The 20,027-nt window shown below is 50.2% G+C and overlaps 1 protein-coding gene across 2 annotated transcripts in view; it reads left to right on the forward strand.

Annotated features, from left to right (window-relative positions):
• Positions 1 to 20,027, forward strand: part of ttc8 (tetratricopeptide repeat domain 8) — an 89,407-nt gene that overhangs the window by 53,465 nt on the left and 15,915 nt on the right. For both annotated transcript variants that reach the window (XM_072491556.1, XM_072491566.1), the window contains 4 exons: positions 539 to 602; positions 18,793 to 18,952; positions 19,064 to 19,153; positions 19,799 to 19,843. In XM_072491556.1, coding sequence (XP_072347657.1) covers positions 539 to 602; positions 18,793 to 18,952; positions 19,064 to 19,153; positions 19,799 to 19,843 — 359 coding nt within the window. The remainder of the gene's footprint in view (positions 1 to 538; positions 603 to 18,792; positions 18,953 to 19,063; positions 19,154 to 19,798; positions 19,844 to 20,027) is intronic.

The raw sequence follows: 20,027 nt of genomic DNA on the forward strand, positions 1-20,027 counted from the left end.
CAGAGAAATAAGTGTGAATGTGATAGCAGGATTGGTGTTGACTGCTCTCGGAAAGCAGCTGGGACAGGCATGGGCCAAATGGCCCAATTCTGTGTCAAATTGTATCTTCAGTGATGGCATCAGTTGAATGAAAACTAGCACCATTGATCATTATTGTTTGAATGCCTCATGTGAAAACTAGCGGCAGCACTGAGGTGTCAGCTATGATTAGGCGGTCAGGTGACTGGAGGGACCTTGAGCCCACATTTGTCTGGCTCTGAGGTGATAGTGGAACAACTGAACGCTTAACTTTTAAAGTTTACATTTTACCACTAATACCACACACACAGCTCCTATTTAAACCTGTGAAAAAGTGTTAATAATCACAGAATATATAAAATACAATTCAGAATATTTGTGGGTTTTTTTCACATTTTGCTGAATTAACAAAACATAAGTATTATTCATACATGCTCAGATTTTAGATTTGGGCAATGGAACTATATTTGAATTTTGAATTGGATTTTCAAAGATATCTGAAAGTACTTTTTGTCTGCAGGACCTGGAACCTCTTTAAAACTCTCCGGAATCAGTCAAGGAGGAGGTCCTAGCCCAGCTGTCAGGTATTAAGAACTTTAACTATGATCCTCTTGATGGCTTCATGAGCAAAGGCACTGCATGTGGTGCTACTGAACAATATGCACCAGGAAGGTATCAATTAATCACTTTTTAAAAAAATATATATTTTATTCAAGATTTTTGGCCAAACATAACAGTACGTAGTGTTTCTTTTACACAACAATAAAGCAATTTAAATAACAGTGGCCAGTTTTAAACAAATAAATAAATAATATATAAACAAAAACAAAACTGAATGGCAACTGCCTTGTCCAAAATAAATACTCTCCAAAAATACAATCCAACAATCCAATATACAATTACCTATAACAAATGCCTATACATATTATACATATACAATAACATCTCTGAGAGTCCGTCCGATTCCCCCGCCCTCCCCCCCCCCTCCCCCCTGGGTTGCTGCTGTTGTCTACTTCTTTTCCATTCCCTCTATCTTTCTGTGAGGTAGTCGACGAACGGTTGCCACCGCCTGGTGAACCGCTGAGCCGAACCCCTTAACACGAACTTAATCCGTTCTAACTTTATAAACCCTGCCATGTCGTTTATCCAGGTCTCCACACCCGGGGGTTTGGCTTCCTTCGACATCAACAATATCCTGCGCCGGGCTACAAGGGACGCAAAGGCCAACACGTCAGCCTCTCTCACCTCCTGCACTCCCGGCTCTTCTGCAACCCCAAATATAGCCAACCCCCAGCTTGGTTCGACCCGGCCCCCCACCACCTTCGAAAGCACCTTTGCCACCCCCACCCAGAACCCCTGTAGTGCCGGGCATGACCAGATCATGTGGGTGTGCTTCGCTGGGCCTCTCGAGCATCTCGCACACCTATCCTCTACCCCAAAAAATTTACTAAGCCGTGCTCCAGTCATATGCGCCCTGTGTAGCACCTTAAATTGTATCAGGCTTAGCCTGGCACACGAGGACGATGAGTTTACCCTACGTAGGGCATCAGCCCACAGCCCCTCCTCAATCTCCTCCCCTAGTTCTTCTTCCCATTTCCCTTTCAGCTCATCTACCATGATCTCCCCCTCGTCCCTCATTTCCCTGTATATGTCCGACACCTTACCATCCCCCACCCATGTCTCTGAGATCACTCTATCCTGCACCTCCTGCGTCGGGAGCTGCGGGAATTCCCTCACCTGTTGCCTCGCAAAAGCCCTCAATTGCATGTACCGAAATGCATTCCCTTGGGGCAACCCATATTTTTCCGTCAGCGCTCCCAGGCTCGCAAACGTCCCATCTACAAACAGATCTCTCAGTTGTACTACCCCAGCTCTTTGCCATGCTCCAAATCCCCCATCCATTCTCCCCGGAACGAACCTATGATTGTTTCTTATCGGGGACCGCACCGAAGCTCCCGTCCTTCCCCTATGCCGTCTCCACTGCCCCCAAATCTTCAATGTAGCCACCACCACCGGGCTTGTGGTGTATTTCTTTGGTGAGAACGGCAACGGTGCCGTCACCATTGCTTGTAGGCTAGTCCCCCTGCAGGACGCCCTCTCCAATCTCTTCCACGCCGCTCCCTCCCCTTCTCCCATCCACTTACACACCATTGAAACATTGGCGGCCCAGTAGTACTCACTTAGGCTCGTTAGTGCCAGCCCCCCCCGTCTCTACTACGCTGCAAGAATCACCTCCTCACTCTCGGGGTCTTCCCAGCCCACACAAAACCCATAATACTCTTCTCGATTCTTTTGAAAAAAGCCTTTGTGATCACCACTGGGAGGCACTGAAACACAAAAAGGAATCTCGGGAGGACCACCATTTTAACCGCCTGCACCCTACCTGCCAATGACAGGCACACTATGTCCCATCTCTTAAAGTCCTCCTCCATCTGTTCCACCAACCGCGTTAAATTAAGCCTGTGTAATGTACCCCAATTCTTGGCTATCTGGATCCCCAAGTACCGGAAGTCCCTTGTTACCTTCCTCAACGGTAAATCCTCTATCTCTCTGCTCTGCTCCCCTGGATGCACCACAAACAACTCACTTTTCCCCATGTTCAGTTTATACCCTGAAAAATCCCCAAACTCCCCAAGTATCCGCATTATCTCTGGCATCCCCTCCGCCGGGTCCGCCACATATAGCAACAAATCATCCGCATACAGAGATACCCGGTGTTCTTCTCTCCCCCTGAGTACTCCCCTCCACTTCCTGGAAATCCCTCAATGCTATGGCCAGGGGTTCAATCGCCAGTGCAAACAATAACGGGGACAGAGGACATCCCTGCCTCGTCCCTCTATGGAGCCGGAAATAGTCAGACCCCCGTCCATTCGTGACCACGCTCGCCATCGGGGCCCTATACAGCAACTGTACCCACCTGATATACCCATCCCCAAAACCAAATCTCCTCAGCACCTCCCACAAATAATCCCACTACACTCTATCAAATGCTTTCTCGGCATCCATCGCCACCACTATCTCCGCTTTCCCCTCTGGTGGGGGCATCATCATTATCCCTAGCAGCCTCCGTATATTTGTATTCAGCTCTCTCCCCTTCACAAACCCAGTTTGGTCCTCATGAACCACCCCCGGGACACAATCCTCTATCCTCATTGCCATTACCTTGGCCAGAATCTTAGCGTCCACATTCAGGAGGGAAATGGGCCTGTAGGACCCGCATTGCAGCGGGTCTTTTTCCTTCTTTAGGAGGAGCGATATCGTTGCCTCTGACATAGTCGGGGGCAGCTGCCCCCTTTCCCTCGCCTCATTAAAGGTTCTCATCAGTAGCGGGGCCAGCAAGTCCATATATTTCCTATAGAATTCAACTGGGAATCCGTCTGGTCCCGGGGCCTTCCCCGCCTGCATGCTCCCAATCCCTTTCACTACTTCCTCCGTCTCAATATGTGCTCCCAGTCCCACCCTCTACTGCTCCTCCACCTTAGGAAATTCCAGCTGATCCAGAAAGCACATCATTCTCTCCTTCCCATCCGGGGGCTGAGCTTCATATAATCTTTCGTAAAATGCCTTGAACACTCCATTCACTCTCTCCGCTCCCCGCTCCATCTCTCCCTCCTCATCTCTCACCCCCCCTATCTCCCTCGCTGCTCCCCTTTTCCTCAGTTGGTGGGCCAGCAACCTGCTCGCCTTCTCCCCGTATTCGTACTGTACACCCTGTGCCTTCCTCCATTGTGCCTCTGCATTACAGGTAGTCAACAAGTCAAATTCTACATGTAGCCTTTGCCTTTCCCTGTACAGTCCCTCCTCCGGTGCCTCCGCATATTGTCTGTCCACCCTCAGAAGTTCTTTCAACAACCGCTCCCTTTCCCTACCCTCCTGCTTTCCTTTATGTGCCCTAATAGATATCAGCTCCCCTCTAACCACTGCCTTCAGCTCCTCCCAGACCACTCCCACCTGTACCTCCCCATTATCATTGAGTTCCAAGTACCTTTCAATACACCCCGTCACCCTTAAACACACACCCTCATCTGCCAATAATCCCATGTCCATTCTCCAGGGTGGACGCTCTTGTTTTTCTTCCCCTATCTCCAGGTCCACCCAATGTGGAGCATGATCCGAAATGGCTATAGCCGTGTACTCCATCCCCGTCACCTTTGGGATCAGTGCCCTTCCCAAAACAAAAAAATCTATTCGTGAATAAACTTTGTGGACACAGAAAAACGAAAACTCCTTACTCCTAGGTCTACTAAATCTCCAGGGGTCTACTCCTTCCATCTGCTCCATAAAGTCCTTAAGCACCCTAGCTGCAGCCGGCCTCCTTCCGGTCCTGGACCTCGATCTGTCCAGCCCTGGGTCCAGCACCGTATTAAAATCTCCACCCATTACCAACTTCCCCACTTCTAGGTCCGGGATTCGTCCTAACATATGCCTCATAAAGTTGGCATCATCCCAGTTCAGGGCATACACGTTCACTAATACCACCGCCTCCCCTTGCAGTTTGCCACTCACCATCACGTATCTGCCCCCACTATCCGCCACTATAGTCTTTGCCTCAAACATTACCTGCTTCCCCACTGGTATGGCCACCCCCCTGTTTTTTACGTCTAGCCCCGAATGAAACACCTGCCCCACCCATCCTTTGCGTAGTCTGACCTGGTCTATCAGCTTCAGATGCATCTCCTGAAGCATAACCACATCTGCCTTAAATTTCTTTAGGTATGCGAGTACCCGTGCCCTCTTAATCGGCCCGTTCAGCCCTCTCACATTCCACGTGATCAACCGGGTTGGGGGGCTCTTTACCCCCCCCCCCCCCCCCCCCCCCCCCCCCCCCCTTGACGACGAGCCATCTCCTTTTTTCAATCCAGCTGCTCACCCGGTTCCCACGTAGCCGTATCTCCCCCAAGCGGCGCCCCCCCCACCCCGACCACCCCCCCATACCAGCTCCCCCTTCTCCCCAGCAGCAGCAACCCAGTTAACCCCCCCCCCCCCCCCGCTAGATCCCAAACTACCATAATTGCACCCCCCATGTTGCTCCCAGAAGTCAGCAAACTCTGGCCGACCTCGGATTCCCCCGTGACCTCGGCTCACACTGTGTGAGGCCCCCTCCTTCCTGCTTCCCTGTTCCCGCCGTGATTACCATAGCACGGGAACAAAGCCCGCGCTTCCCCTTTTTGCCCCGCCCCCAATGGCCAGCGCCCTCAGCTCCTCATCCTCCCTCCCACCCCCTCCCCCACGACATGGGGAAGAGAGAAAAGTTACAGGGTCGCAGGATTAACAACTTGGGAAGTCATCTCTTCCCTCTTTTCCCCCCCTTCATCCCACATATTCACCCCCCCACTTTGTCCCAAACCTTATTTTTCTGGCCCGCTCACTCCAGTTTCTCCTCGACAATAAATGTCCACGCCTCATCTGCCGTTTCGAAGTAGTGGTGTTTCCCTTGATGTGTGACCCACAGTCTTGCCGGTTGCAGCATTCCAAATTTAATCTTCCGTTTGTGCACCACCGCCTTGGCCCGATTAAAACTTGCCCTCCTGACTTCCGGGTGCGGCGATGACCAGCTAAGTCGCACGTTTCGGCAGCTCCCGGTGGAACGGACTTTTGGGCTCTTGATAGGAGCCCCAACGGCAATTTTAACGGCTAAAAACACCGTGCGGTAAACCAGAAGGGAATTCCCCCTGGACACGGATGGAAAAAGGAGAGGAAAGTGGCCGGATTGCAGCGGATCCTTTGGAACAGCGGCAAGGAAGGCAAGCAAAAACCAAGATGGCGTCGGAAGGTGGCAGTTTCACATGGGGCCCTGAACAACAAGAGTTCTTGAAATGCTGCGTGGAAGAGATAAAAAAGGAAATGAAGAAAGAGCTGTTGGCCCCGATACTACAGGCGATTGAAGGGCTAAAGGAGGAACAAAAGACCCAGGAGCGGGAGCTTCGGGTCGTGAAGGCGAAGGCAGCCGAGAATGAGGACGATATACAGGGCCTGGTGGTGAAGACGGAGATACAGGAGGCACATCAGAAACGATGTGTGGAGAGGTTGGAGGCACTGGAAAACAACGCAAGGAGGAACAACCTGAGGATTCTTGGTCTTCCTGAAGGTGTGGAGGGTGCGGACGTCGGGGCATATGTGAGCACGATGCTGCACTCGTTAATGGGAACGGAGGCCCCGGCGGGTCCGTTGGAGGTGGAGGGAGCATACCGAGTTATGGCGCGAGGACCGAGAGCAGGAGAAACTCCCAGAGCCATAGTGGTGAGATTCCTCCGTTTTAAGGATAGAGAAATGGTCCTTAGATGGGCGAAGAAAACTCGGAGCAGTAAATGGGAGAACGCGGTGATCCGCGTTTATCAACTGGAGTGCGGAGGTGGCGAGAAGGAGGGCGAGCTTTAATCGGGCCAAGGCGGTGCTTCATAAAAGGAAGATAAAATTTGGAATGCTGCAACCGGCAAGACTGTGGGTCACATATCAAGGGAGGCACCACTACTTTGAGACGGCGGATGAAGCGTGGACGTTTATTGTAGAAGAAAAACTGGAATGAGTGGATTATTAAAAAGAACGTTTGGACAAAGTGGTGGGGCGAATGTGGGGGGCGAAGAGGGGTTTTATGTTCTAATCCTGCGGTGTGGTAACTTTTCTCTCTCCCACAGGGGGTGATGGGGGGAGGTGGGGAGGGAGAGGAGATGGGGCGTTGGCCATGGGGGGCGGGGCCAAGGGAGAAGCGCGGGCTTGGCTCCCGCGCTATGATAATTATGGCGGGAATAGAGAAGCAGGAAGGAGGGGGCGTCGCACGGTGCGAGCCGTGGTCACGGGGGGAAGCCGAGGTCAGCCAGAGTTTGCTGACTTCTGGGAGCAACATGGGGGGAGTAATTACGCTAGCGGGGGGTCTAGCGGGGGGGGGGGGGTGGGAGGGGGGAATTACTGGTTGCTGCTGCTGGGGAAAGGGGGGGAGCGGGTACGGGAGAGGATGGGCGGGAGGGCACCGCCTGGGGGGAGATACAGCTGCGTGGGAACTGGGTGAGAAGCTGGAAAAAGATGATGGCTAATCGGCAAGGTGGGGGGGGGGGGGGGGGGGGGGGGTGGGAAGCCCCCCAACTCGGCTGATCACGTGGAACGTGAGAGGGCTCAACGGGCCGATAAAGAGGGCACGGGTACTCGCACACCTTAAGAAACTTTAAAGCAGATGTGGTTATGTTACAGGAAACGCACCTGAAACTGATAGACCAGGTTAGGCTGCGCAAAGGATGGGTGGGGCAGGTGTTCCATTCGGGGCTAGATGCGAAAAACAGGGGGGGTGGCTATATTAGTGGGGAAGCGGGGTAATGTTCGAAGGCAAAGACTATAGTGGCGGATAACGGGGGCAGATACGTGATGGTGAGTGGCAAACTACAGGGAGAGACGGTGGTTTTGGTAAACGTGTATGCCCCCGAACTGGGATGATGCCAATTTTATGAGGCGGATGCTAGGACGCATTCCGGACCTGGAGACGGGAAAGCTGATAATGGGGGGAGACTTTAACACGGTGTTGGAACCAGGGCTGGATAGGTCGAAGTCCAGGACTGGAAGGAGGCCGGCAGCAGCCAAGGTGCTTAAAGATTTTATGGAGCAGATGGGAGGTGTGGACCCGTGGAGATTCAGTAGACCTAGGAGTAAGGAGTTCTCGTTTTTCTCCTATGTCCATAAAGTTTATTCGCGCATAGACTTTTTCGTGCTGGGTAGGGCATTGATCCCGAAGGTGATCAAAGAGATCTAGGAGTACAGGTCCACAGATCACTGAAAGGGGCTACACAGGTGGAGAAGGTAGTCAAGAAGGCATACGGCATGCTTGCCTTCATTGGCCGGGGCATTGAGTATAAGAATTGGCAAGTCATGTTGCAGCTGTATAGAACCTTAGTTAGGCCACACTTGGAGTATAGTGTTCAATTCTGGTCGCCACACTACCAGAAGGATGTGGAGGCTTTAGAGAGGGTGCAGAAGAGATTTACCAGAATGTTGCCTGGTATGGAGGGCATAAGCTATGAGGAGCGATTGAATAAACTCGGTTTGTTCTCACTGGAACGAAGGAGGTTGAGGGGCGACCTGATAGAGGTATACAAAATTATGAGGGGCATAGACAGAGTGGATAGTCAGAGGCTTTTCCCCAGGGTAGAGAGGGGTCAATTACTAGGGGGCATAGGTTTAAGGTGAGAGGGGCAAAGTTTAGAGTAGATGTACGAGGCAAGTTTTTTACGCAGAGGGTAGTGGGTGCCTGGAACTCGCTACCGGAGGAGGTAGTGGAGGCAGGGACGATAGGGACATTTAAGGGGCATCTTGACAAATATATGAATAGGATGGGAATAGAAGGATACGGACCCAGGAAGTGTAGAAGATTGTAGTTTAGTCGGGCAGTATGGTCGGCACGGGCTTGGAGGGCCGAAGGGCCTGTTCCTGTGCTGTACATTTCTTTGTTCTTTTTTGTGAGGGGAACGGAGTATACGGCTATAGCCATTTCGGATCACGCCCCACACTGGGTGGACTTGAGGATAGGGGAGGAAACAGGAGGGCGCCCACCCTGGAGAATGGACATGGGACTAATGGCGGATGAGGGGGTGTGTCTAAGGGTGAGGGGATGTATTGAAAAGTACTTGGAACTCAATGACAATGGGGAGGTCCAGGTGGGAGTGGTCTGGGAGGCGTTGAAGGTGGTGGTTAGGGGGAGCTGATATCAATAAGGGCACATAAAGGGAAGCAGGAGAGTAAGGAACGGGAGCGGTTGCTGCAAGAACTTTTGAGGGTGGACAGACAATATGCGGAAGCACCGGAGGAGGGATTGTACAGGGAAAGGCAAAGGCTGCATGTGGAATTTGACTTGCTGACTACAGGCACTGCAGAGGCACAATGGAGGAAGGCACAGGGTGTACAGTATGAATATGGGGAGAAGGCGAGCAGGTTGCTGGCACACCAATTGAGGAAAAGGGGAGCAGCGAGGGAAATAGGGGGAGTGAGGGACGAGGAAGGAGAGATGGAGCGGGGAGCGGAGAGAGTGAATGAAGTGTTCAAGACATTTTATAAAAAATTATATGAAGCTCAACCCCCGGATGGGAGGGAGAGAATGATGGACTTTTTGGATCGGCTGGAAATTCCCAAGGTGAAAGAGCAGGAAAGGGTGGGACTGGGAGCACAGATCGAGGTAGAAGAAGTGGTGAAAGGAATTAGGAGCATGCAGACGGGAAAGGCCCCGGGACCGGACGGATTCCCAGTCGAATTTTATAGAAAATATTTGGACTTGCTCGCCCCGGTACTGACGAGGACCTTTAATGAGGCAAAGGAAAGGGGACAACTGCCCCCGACTATGTCTGAAGCAACGATATCGCTTCTCTTAAAGAAGGAAAAGGACCCGCTACAATGCGGGTCCTCCAGACCAATTTCACTCCTAAATGTGGATGCTAAGGTCCTGGCCAAGGTAATGGCAATGAGAATAGAGGAATGTGTCCCGGGGGTGGTTCACGAGGACCAAACTGGGTTTGTGAAGGGGAGACAGCTGAACACGAATATACGGAGGCTGTTAGGGGTAATGATGATGGCCCCACCAGAGGGTGAAACAGAGATAGTAGTGGCGATGGATGCCGAGAAAGCATTTGATAGAGTGGAATGGGATTATTTGTGGGAGGTGTTGAGGAGATTTGGTTTTGGAGAGGGGTATGTTAGATGGGTGCAGCTATTGTATAGGGCCCCAGTGGCGAGTGTGGTCACGAATGGACGGGGATCGGCATATTTCCGGCTCCATAGAGGGACAAGGCAGGGATGCCCTCTGTCCCCATTACTGTTTGCACTGGCGATTGAGCCCCTGGCGATAGCGCTGAGGGTTCCAAGAAGTGGAGGGGAGTACTTAGGGGAGGAGAAGAACACCGGGTATCTTTGTATGCGGACGATTTGCTACTATATGTGGCGGATCCGGCGGAGGGGATGCCAGAAATAATGCGGATACTTGGGGAGTTTGGGGATTTTTCAGGGTATAAATTGAACATGGGGAAGAGTGAGCTGTTTGTGGTGCATCCTGGGGAGCAGAGTAGAGAAATAGAGGACCTACCGTTGAGGAAGGTAACAAGAGACTTTCGTTACCTGGGGATTCAGATAGCTAAGAATTGGGGCACACTGCACAGGTTAAATTTAACGCGGTTGGTGGAACAGATGGAGGAAGATTTCAAGAGATGGGATATGGTAGCCCTGTCAATGGCAGGGAGGGTGCAGGCGGTTAAGATGGTGGTCCTCCCGAGATTCCTCTTTGTGTTTCAGTGCCTCCCGGTGGTGATCACGAAGGCTTTTTTTAAAAGGATTGAAAAGAGCATCATGGGTTTTGTTTGGGCCGGGAAGACCCCGAGAGTGAGGAAGGGATTCTTACAGCGTAGCAGGGATAGGGGGGGGCTGGCACTACCGAGCCTAAGTGAGTACTATTGGGCCGCTAATATTTCAATGGTGAGTAAGTGGATGGGAGAGGAGGAGGGAGCGGCGTGGAAGAGATTAGAGAGGGCGTCCTGTAGGGGGGCTAGCCTGCAGGCTATGGTGACAGCCCCATTGCCGTTCTCACCGAGGAACTACACCACAAGCCCGGTGGTGGTAGCTACACTGAAGATTTGGGGACAGTGGAGACGGCATAGGGGAAAGACTGGAGCTTTGGGGGGGTCCCCGATAAGAAACAACCATAGGTTTGCCCCGGGGGGAATGGATGGGGGATATGGAATGTGGCAAAGAGCAGGAATAACGCAACTGAAAGATCTATTTGTGGATGGGAAGTTCGCGAGTCTGGGAGCGCTGACCGAGAAATATGGGTTACCCCAAGGGAATGCATTCAGGTATATGCAACTGAGGGCTTTTGCGAGGCAACAGGTGAGGGATTTTCCGCAGCTCCCGACACAAGAGGTGCAGGACAGAGTGATCTCAAAGACATGGGTGGGGGATGGTAAGGTGTCAGATATATATAGGGAAATGAGGGACGAAGGGGAGACTATGGTAGATGAACTAAAAGGGAAATGGGAAGAAGAGCTGGGGGAGGAGATCGAGGAGGGGCTGTGGGCGGATGCCCTAAGTAGGGTAAACTCGTCGTCCTCGTGTGCCAGGCTAAGCCTGATTCAGTTTAAGGTATTACACAGGGCGCATATGACTGGAGCGCGGCTCAGTAAATTTTTTGGGGTGGAGGATAGGTGTGCGAGGTGCTCGAGAAGCCCAGCGAATCATACCCATATGTTTTGGTCATGCCCGGCACTACGGGGGTTTTGGATGGGGGTGACAAAGGTGCTTTCAAAGTAGTGGGGGTCCGGGTCGAACCAAGCTGGGGGTTGGCCATATTTGGGGTTGCACAAGAGCCGGGAGTGCAGGAGGCGAGAGAGGCCGATGTTTTGGCCTTTGCGTCCCTAGTAGCCCGGCGCAGGATATTGCTAATGTGGAAGGAAGCCAAGCCCCCGGGGGTGGAGACCTGGATAAATGACATGGCGGGGTTTATAAAGCTAGAGCGGATTAAGTTCGTCCTAAGGGGGTCGGCTCAAGGGTTCACCAGGCGGTGGCAACCGTTCGTCGAATACCTTGCGGATAGATAGATGGAAGGGGAAAAAGAAGGCAGCAGCAGCAGCCCAGGATTTGGGGGGGGGGGGGGGGGGGGGAGGGGCGGGGGGGTGTAACTTGTGACAAGGCAGTTGCCAATTAGGGCTAGTTTTCATTTTTGTTATTTAATATTTATTCATTTTTTGTTTTTTGTTTATATAAAATAGGTCATTGTTATTTGTGCTGTTATAATATTGTGTAAAGGATGCACAATGTACTGTGTTGGTTGACCAAAAATTTTCAATAAAATATTTATTAAAAAAAAAACTTGCCCTCCTTCTCGCCACCTCCGCACTCCAATCTTGATATACGCGGATCACCGCGTTCTCCCACCTACTGCTCCGAGTTTTCTTTGCCCATCTGAGGACCATCTCTCTGTCCTTATATCGGAGAAATCTCACCACTATGGCTCGAGGAATTTCTCCAGCCCTCGGTCTTCGCGCCATAACTCGATAGGCTCCCTCCACCTCCAGCGGACCCGTCGGGGCCTCCGATCCCATTAACGAGTGCAGCATCGTGCTCACATATGCCCCGACGTCCGCCCCTTCTACACCTTCGGGAAGACCAAGAATCCTTAAATTCTTCCTCTTCGCATTATTCTCCAGCACCTCCAGCCTTTCCACACACCTTTTGTGTTGTGCCTCGTGCATCTCCGTTTTCACCACCAGGCCCTGTATGTCGTCCTCATTCTCAGCAGCCTTTGCCTTCACGACCCGAAGCTCCTGTTCCTGGCTCTTTTGCTCCTCCTGTAGCCCCTCAATCGCTTGTAATATCGGGGCCAACAGCTCCTTCTTCATCTCCTTTTTGAGTTCTTCAACGCAACGCCGCAGGAACTCTTGTTGGTCAGGGCCCCATATTAAACTGCCTCCTTCCGACGCCATCTTGCTTTGTGCCTGCCTTCCTGGCCGCTGCTCTAGAGGATCCACCGCAATCCGGTCACTTTCCTCTCTTTTTTCCATCCGTGTCCAGGGGGGATTCCCTTCTGGATTACTGCACAGTGTGCTTTGCCGTTAAAATTGCCGTTGGGGCTCCTATCAAGAGCCCAAAAGTCCGTTCCACCGGGAGCTGCCGAAACGTGCGACTTAGCTGGTCATCGCCGCACCCGGAAGTGAATTAATCACTTTTGAAGTGTAGTCACTGCTGTAGGGAAGGCATAGATGAAATGTTCGGTGGGTCAGGTGATGCACGCTCATATTTGGTTGTGATTATATTTTGCTCAATTTGATATCTGATGCATACAAGAACTAACTTGCTTAATGTTCTCCAAATTAAGTTAATGAAAAAGCAAACACAAAAGTTCCTAAAAATGAAATGCACAAGCTCTCCTTATAAGAACATGCTGCCCTTGCCTGTCTTTTGTGAGGGCCACGAAGAATCCAGCACGAGTTTTAAGGATACAAAGTAATAACATTTATTTACAATAACATATATACATAACAGTAGCAGTAACTTCCCTTGCTACATACTCCTTCCTGCTGGTTCCTGAACTGGCCAGCTTTATTTATACTAGGAGTTTACTAATGGTTTCTCCGCCCCCCTCATTGGGGAAGCTCATACTCCCACAGGATTGTGGGATAGTCATTAGTCCCCAGCCAATGGTAAGTAGGCAGGTTATAACATCCCTCCCCCCAAAGTCCAAGGAATCCACCGAAGACCCTGGCGAAGGAGGGCGTCGGACTCGTTTGGCCGCAGGCCGGACACCATTTGCACGCGGCGCTGGATCAGGCGGCGTGTAACGAGACGGAGACCGGCGCTTCCGTGATGAACGGCGCAACGGTTGTACATCCACGGCCCGTGGACCCGAGGATTCCCCCTCTGATGCATCCTGTGTCTCTATCTCGGAGTCAGAGTCTATTGTCAGCGTCTCTATCTCCATTCGGTTCCGTAACGACCTGCGCAGGCTTCGAGTGAGGCACCAGTGGAAGATTGTGAGGACTACCTTCCCTTGTATCTGGTCTCTGCGGCTGTAGAAATGAGCTCCGGGGGCGGGGAATCTTTTGAGGGGATAGTCTTCTGGACCGAACGTGGTCTACATGTTTTCGCTGGAGACATCCCTGGGCTTGCACCTGGTAAGATATAGGGCCCGTTTGGCGAATGATTACACCAGGAACCCATTGGGCACCACCAGCAAAATTCTGAACGAACACTGGGTCACCGGGCGCAAACTGCCGAATCGGCCGATGCCAAGAAAATCCCTGTCCCTGCCGTTCTTGTGTGCGGCGTACTTTTGCGCCAATGTCCGGGAAAACCATACTAAGGCGGGTGCGAAGTCTCCGGCACATTAGGAGTTCTGCGGGAGCTACCCCAGTCACTGCATGGGGGGTGGTCCTGTACGTAAACAAAAAGCGAGCCAGTCTCGTGTCCATTGATCCAGAAGACTGCTTCTTTCGGCCTCTTTTGAATGTCTGCACTGCGCGCTCTGCCAACCCATTTGAAGCCGGGTGGTAAGGGGCAGTGCAGATATGGCGGATGCCGTTCATCTTCGTGAACCTCGCAAACTCCTCACTCGTGAATGGAGTGCCGTTATCCGTGACCAGCACCTCAGGGAGGCCATGCGTACTAAACGATAAACGCATCTTTTCAATTGTTGCGCCGGACGTTGTCCCCTGCATCTTATGCACCTCTAGCCATTTAGACTGGGCGTCAATTAGTAGAAGGAACATGGATCCTTGAAAAGGGCCTGCGAAATCTGCATGCAAGCGTGCCCAAGGCCACCCTGGCCATTCCCAGTGATGTAGGGGCGCGGCCGGCGGAAGCTTCTGATGCTCCTGGCAAATGGAGCAGTTTTGGGCCACCTTCTCAATGTCGGTGTCGAGGCCTGGCCACCAGACATAACTCCGGGCCAACATTTTCATTTTGGTCACGCCTGGATGCCCATTGTGCAAGTCTGTTCGTATCAGCTCCTGGCCTTTTTCCGGGACAATCACACGCGTCCCCCACAAGAGGATGCCGTCTTCCACGCTGAATTCTGACAGCTTGGAGGAAAATGCCTGCAACTCGCCTGGGAGCTGTCTATGCTGCCCACCATACAGGACTATGTGCCGAACCTTTGACAGGACTGGCCCCGTCTGGGTCCACTCACGGATCTGTGATGCCGTGACAGGCAAGGTGTCCATACATTTTAGGGTTTCAACCACCTCACCGGACGTGGGGGTCGACATGGGGCCGGTCGATAAAGGCAATCGGCTCAGTGCGTCGGCATTTGCTATCTGCGTACTTGGTTTGTGCTCCAGGGAATACTTGTATGCAGCAAGCAACAAAGCCCAGCACTGGATCCGTGCAGAAGCAATGGGCGATATTGGCTTATCCTCTGAAAAGTCCCAGCAGAGGCTTATGATCAGTCACGATAGTGAAATGGCGGCCATACATGTACTGGTGGAAGCGTTTCACCGCAAAAACCACTGCCAGGCCCTCCTTCTCGATCTGCGCGTACGTTTTCTCCGCTGCAGTCAATGTGCGGGAGGCGAAAGCTATCGGTCGCTCTGCCCCGTTCTCCATCTTGTGGGACAGGACGGCCCCAATACCATACGGGGATGCATCACATGTGACGAGCAAAGGCTTTCCAGGATCATAGTGGGTTAGTAACCCAGACGACGACAATTGTTGCTTTACCCGCCGGAAAGCGGTTTCTTGCGGCTGACCCCAAACCCAGGTGTGATTTTTCTTTAGCAGAAGGTGCAAAGGGGCCAGCGTAGTTGCCAGATTGGGGAGGAACTTCCCGTAATAGTTTACGAGACCGAGAAAAGAACAAAGATGCGAAGTGTCAGTCGGGGCGGGGGCATGTTGAATTGCACGCACCTTCTCTGCGACGGGGTGCAAACCTTCGCGGTCCACCTGATAACCTAGGTAGACTACTTCCTTTGCCTGAAATACGCACGTTGTGCGACGTAAACGGACTCCAGCCTCCGAAAGGCGTCTAAGGACAGCCTCCAGATTATCCAAATGTTCCTGCTCCGACGTCCCTGTAATCAAAACGTCATCTAGGTAGACAGCCACACATGGTAAACCTCTCAAAATGCCCTCCATAACACGTTGAAAAATTGCGCAGGCAGAGGATACTCCAAAGGGCAACCGTGTATATTCATACAGGCCCCGGTATTAATCGTTACATATGGTCAGGAGGCAGGGTCCAGCTCCAACTGCAGGTAGGCGTTACTCATATCTAATTTTGTGAACGAGAGTCCACCTGCAAGTTTCGTGTAGAGATCCCCTATGCGAGGCATTGGATATCGGTCGAGTCGGGAAACCGTATTCACTGTAAGTTTATAGTCGCCACACAAGCGAACTGTGGCATCTGGCTTCATTACAGGTACAATTGGTGCTGCCCAGTCAGCAAAACGGACGGGCCTGATAATACCCCAACTCTCCAAACGAGTGAGCTCCCCTTCTACCTTCTCGAGCAAGGCGTAAGGCACTGGGCGCACCCGGAAATAGCGCGGCGTGGCTCCTGGTTCGACTTGGATACGGGCTACGGCCCCTTTTATTTTCCCCAAACCAGGCTGGAATACATCTGGGTATCGTCCTAGCACCTCAGTCAACCCTTCAGAAACTGTTTGGAGGATGTGCTGCCATTGCAACCGCAAATGGCGCAACCAGTCCCGACCCAACAGGCTGGGCCCATGGCCGCGCACCACGATAAGTGGGAAACGCCCCTCCTGGCGTCCATAAACAACAGGGGTCATTGTAGTTCCTGCAATGTCCAGTGGTTCCCCCGTGTAGGTGGCCACCCTGGCCTGCGAGTCGGTAAATGTAAGGGTCTGTATACCCTGCTTGATGCGGTCGAATGTCCTCTGGGCGATCACGGAGACCGCTGCGCCAGTATCCAACTCCATCTCAAGCTGGTGGCCATTGACCCGTACCGTCACCTTAATGGGGGCCACACGGGGAGCTGCCACACAATGCAGCTGCAAGCAGTCGTCCTCCGTCTCCACGTCCTCAGGAGCAGTCGCCGCAGGTTCATCCACATGGAAGGTACAGCCCCTGGGCTGGTCCCAGTTTCGGTCGGAACGACGGCGCGCCCCCAGGACCGCCGTCCGCGACGGGGTCGGCGCCTACAAGTCTGACACGGACATGGCTCCTCATCCATTGGCTCTGGAGAAGGCTCCCTTCAGGGAGGAACGTTCGACGGCCACTGGTGTCGGTCCGGACGTTGCCTCGCCCAAGGTACCACAGGAGTGCGGGGGGACGTTTTCGGACGGAAGGGGTTGCGCCCCAAGGCATGCACTTCCATTCCCTGTAGCTCCTGTGCTCCTCGTTCTGCGCTCTCTCGGGACAATACTATTTGAATGGCCTGTTGAAAAGTTAATGTTGGCTCCGCTAACAACTTTCTCTGGGTGGCCGCATTGTTAATACCGCAAACCAAACGGTCGCGTAACATTTCTGACAAGGTCTCACCATAGTCACAGTACTCCGCAATCCTGCGTAGCCTGGATAGAAAATCGGCAAGGGATTCTCCAGGGGTCCTCTCAGCGGTATTAAACCGGTAACGCTGGACTATCGTGGACGGGGTTGGGTTAAAATGTTGCCCCACTATATTCACAAGTTCATCAAACGTTTTGGTGTCCGGCGCAGCTGGGTACGTAAGGCTCCTAATCACCCCAAACGTATGCGGGCCGCAGGCGGTGAGCAATATGACCACCTGCCGTTCATTTTCGGTGATATTGTTTGCCCGGAAATAGTAACGCATCCGTTGTGTGTACTGGTTCCAGCTTTCCAGCGCAGCATCAAAAACATCCAAACGTCCGTACAGAGGCATGGTATAATAGAAAACAACTTCCAACCTGTATCCAACAAAAATCCAGGGAGGTGGCTTCAGCAGTGTAGACAGCTATTCACTTTAACCTTCGTCGCCAGTTTTGTGAGGGCCACGAAGAATCCAGCACGAGTTTTAAGGATACAAAGTAATAACATTTATTTACAATAACATATATACATAACAGTAGCAGTAACTACCCTTGCTACATACTCCTTCCTGCTGGTTCCTGAACAGGCCAGCTTTATTTATACTAGGAGTTTACTAATGGTTTCTCCGCCCCCCTCATTGGGGAAGCTCATACTCCCACAGGATTGTGGGATAGTCATTAGTCCCCAGCCAATGGTAAGTAGGCAGGTTATAACACTGTCCATAGCATTTTGTTATAATTAGGTATTGCCAAAACCTAAAGATATCCAAATTTGCTCAGTAAATGGAGTTTAACCATCTAACAATGCAGCATTATTAGAAAGAAGTTATGGTTCCTGCTGTTTGTCCAACCACCAATGCTTTAGATGATTAGCTTGGAGAGTTACCTGAAACCAAGTAGGAAGAATATTGGCCCCAAGACATGCCTAACCGCGAGTTCCAAAAGTGGCTGTTCAGTTTTCTATGATCATGAGCAATGACCAGAATATAAATATGCTTTAAGATGATGAGCGAGAAGGATATAGTATGATGAAAACCAGGCCTTAGAGATTAGAGATACGCTGATTATGAGGGGCTGAGAATAGAACTTTGGGAAAATAAGATGGACAAGAATATTGACAAACATTTTGTAGAACAATAATGGGAAACACTTAAAACAGTGTTTGACAGAGTGCAAAAGAAATTCTGCTAAATGGAAAGTACAAACTAAGCACTAGTGAGATTCCATAGATAAATAAAACATAAGGGACAACAATAAGGGTTAGGAAAGAGGCAAACATTAAGTATGTAGAAAGAACACAAGTGTATGATAAGGGAGAATGTGAAGAGATTAGGAGAAGTCAAAAACAATTGGGAAGATAAAGTAAAACTATGAAATGAAATTATTGAGGAACATAAAATATTTTTTAGGAATGGGAATAGGAGTATCGAGGGATGAACACACAGGTAATGATGGAGAGATGGCAAATATATGAAATATTTTGCTTCTGTATTTTAACAGGAGATGGATCCGGTAGATATGACATTGAATGATGAAATGAGGGAGGTGCACTAAAATATTTTAAAAGAGGATGTGTAGAATTAACTAATGAACTAATACATCTAACCCCAATATTGTTTTGCTTTAATTGTCAAGTAATTCACCTCAGCTTTAAGGATTGAAGCTAAGCTTCCTCTCACAAGTAGCAGTTTTGAAGTTCTATTTTAAAAACAATTGTCAACATATTCAGTTGTCCATGAATCAAGAGTTAATTTCCTTTGTAACCATTTTCATTGTGTCTCTGTTCAAATTTTTTAATCTCTTTTCATAGACCCATGTCTCAATCAGGAAGACCCATCACTGGGTTTGTTAGACCAGGCACCCAATCTGGCAGACCTGGCACTATGGAGCAGGCTATCAAGACCCCAAGAACTGCCTACACTGCCCGACCAGTAACGTGCGCATCTGGGAGATTTGTTAGGCTGGGGACGGTAAAATTTGTCAAAGCTTAGTTTTAAAATTTCATTTATTTTTCATAGTCATCAATTTTGTAAACAAATTCTGTTGGAATTGTAATTTAATGTTTTTCTCTCTTTCTTTAGGCCTCCATGCTTACGAGTCCTGATGGACCATTTATTAACTTATCCAGATTAAATTTAACCAAATATGCTGGGAAACCAAATTTAGCTAAGGTTTGTGCCAAATTATACATGCATAGGCCTGAAGTTTCTGCTAGGGTTCACTAGTATTCCCTTTGCAATTCACCCTCAATCCATCAAACCAACACAGAAGATTGGGGAATATCTGCTGCTTCTGCACTGGTTTAAAAAGCATTGCGTCGGACGAAAACTCTTGTCAACAAACTAGCCACTTCCTCAAATTGAATTATTTCACCATGGCAAATTTGTCTATTTGCAGTCCTTTCAATAGGCTTTTAAAATTAAACTTTTGGGTGCAAGGACAATAATACCTTTATTTTATGAAGAAACTGACAGCTGCATACCAGTGAAACTAAATGGTCCTGTATAGTTTTTTAAGAGTCATTTTCAGTTAGTCAAAATCCAATTATTCCTAGTTGGGATAAGTTCTAAAAAGTTGCCTAATTGTGTTGGATTTGTTTTGTGTTATACGAATGAGTTTGATTAGAAACCTGAATAAAAATTCACTTTGCTTAAAAAGTGGGGACCCAGCAAAAAAGGATGCCTGCCAGATTTCTCCATCCTTACCCTCATTCTGTGCAAGCAAGAGAAGCGGTCTTCATTTTTTTTTAGATTAGAGTGTGCAAATGTTGGATTTGAAAAATATTAAAATATTGTGCAATTATGTGTATTTTTCAGGCACTGTTTGAATATATTTTCCATCATGAAAATGATGTCAAAACTGTAAGTAAATGCCTACCATAGAATTGCAGTTTCAGTTATGGGTTTATTTCAATAGCATAGAGTAAACCGGGGCATATAACTGATAAAGATGAACATAAGTATGCTGAAGATCAGATGTACAATAATGCCTTTTGATTCTCATGAACAGACAGATTTTCCTTAATTATCACTCTCAGCACAGAGC

Source organism: Scyliorhinus torazame, chromosome 2 (assembly GCF_047496885.1).
Source record: "Scyliorhinus torazame isolate Kashiwa2021f chromosome 2, sScyTor2.1, whole genome shotgun sequence".
NCBI lineage: Eukaryota > Metazoa > Chordata > Chondrichthyes > Carcharhiniformes > Scyliorhinidae > Scyliorhinus > Scyliorhinus torazame.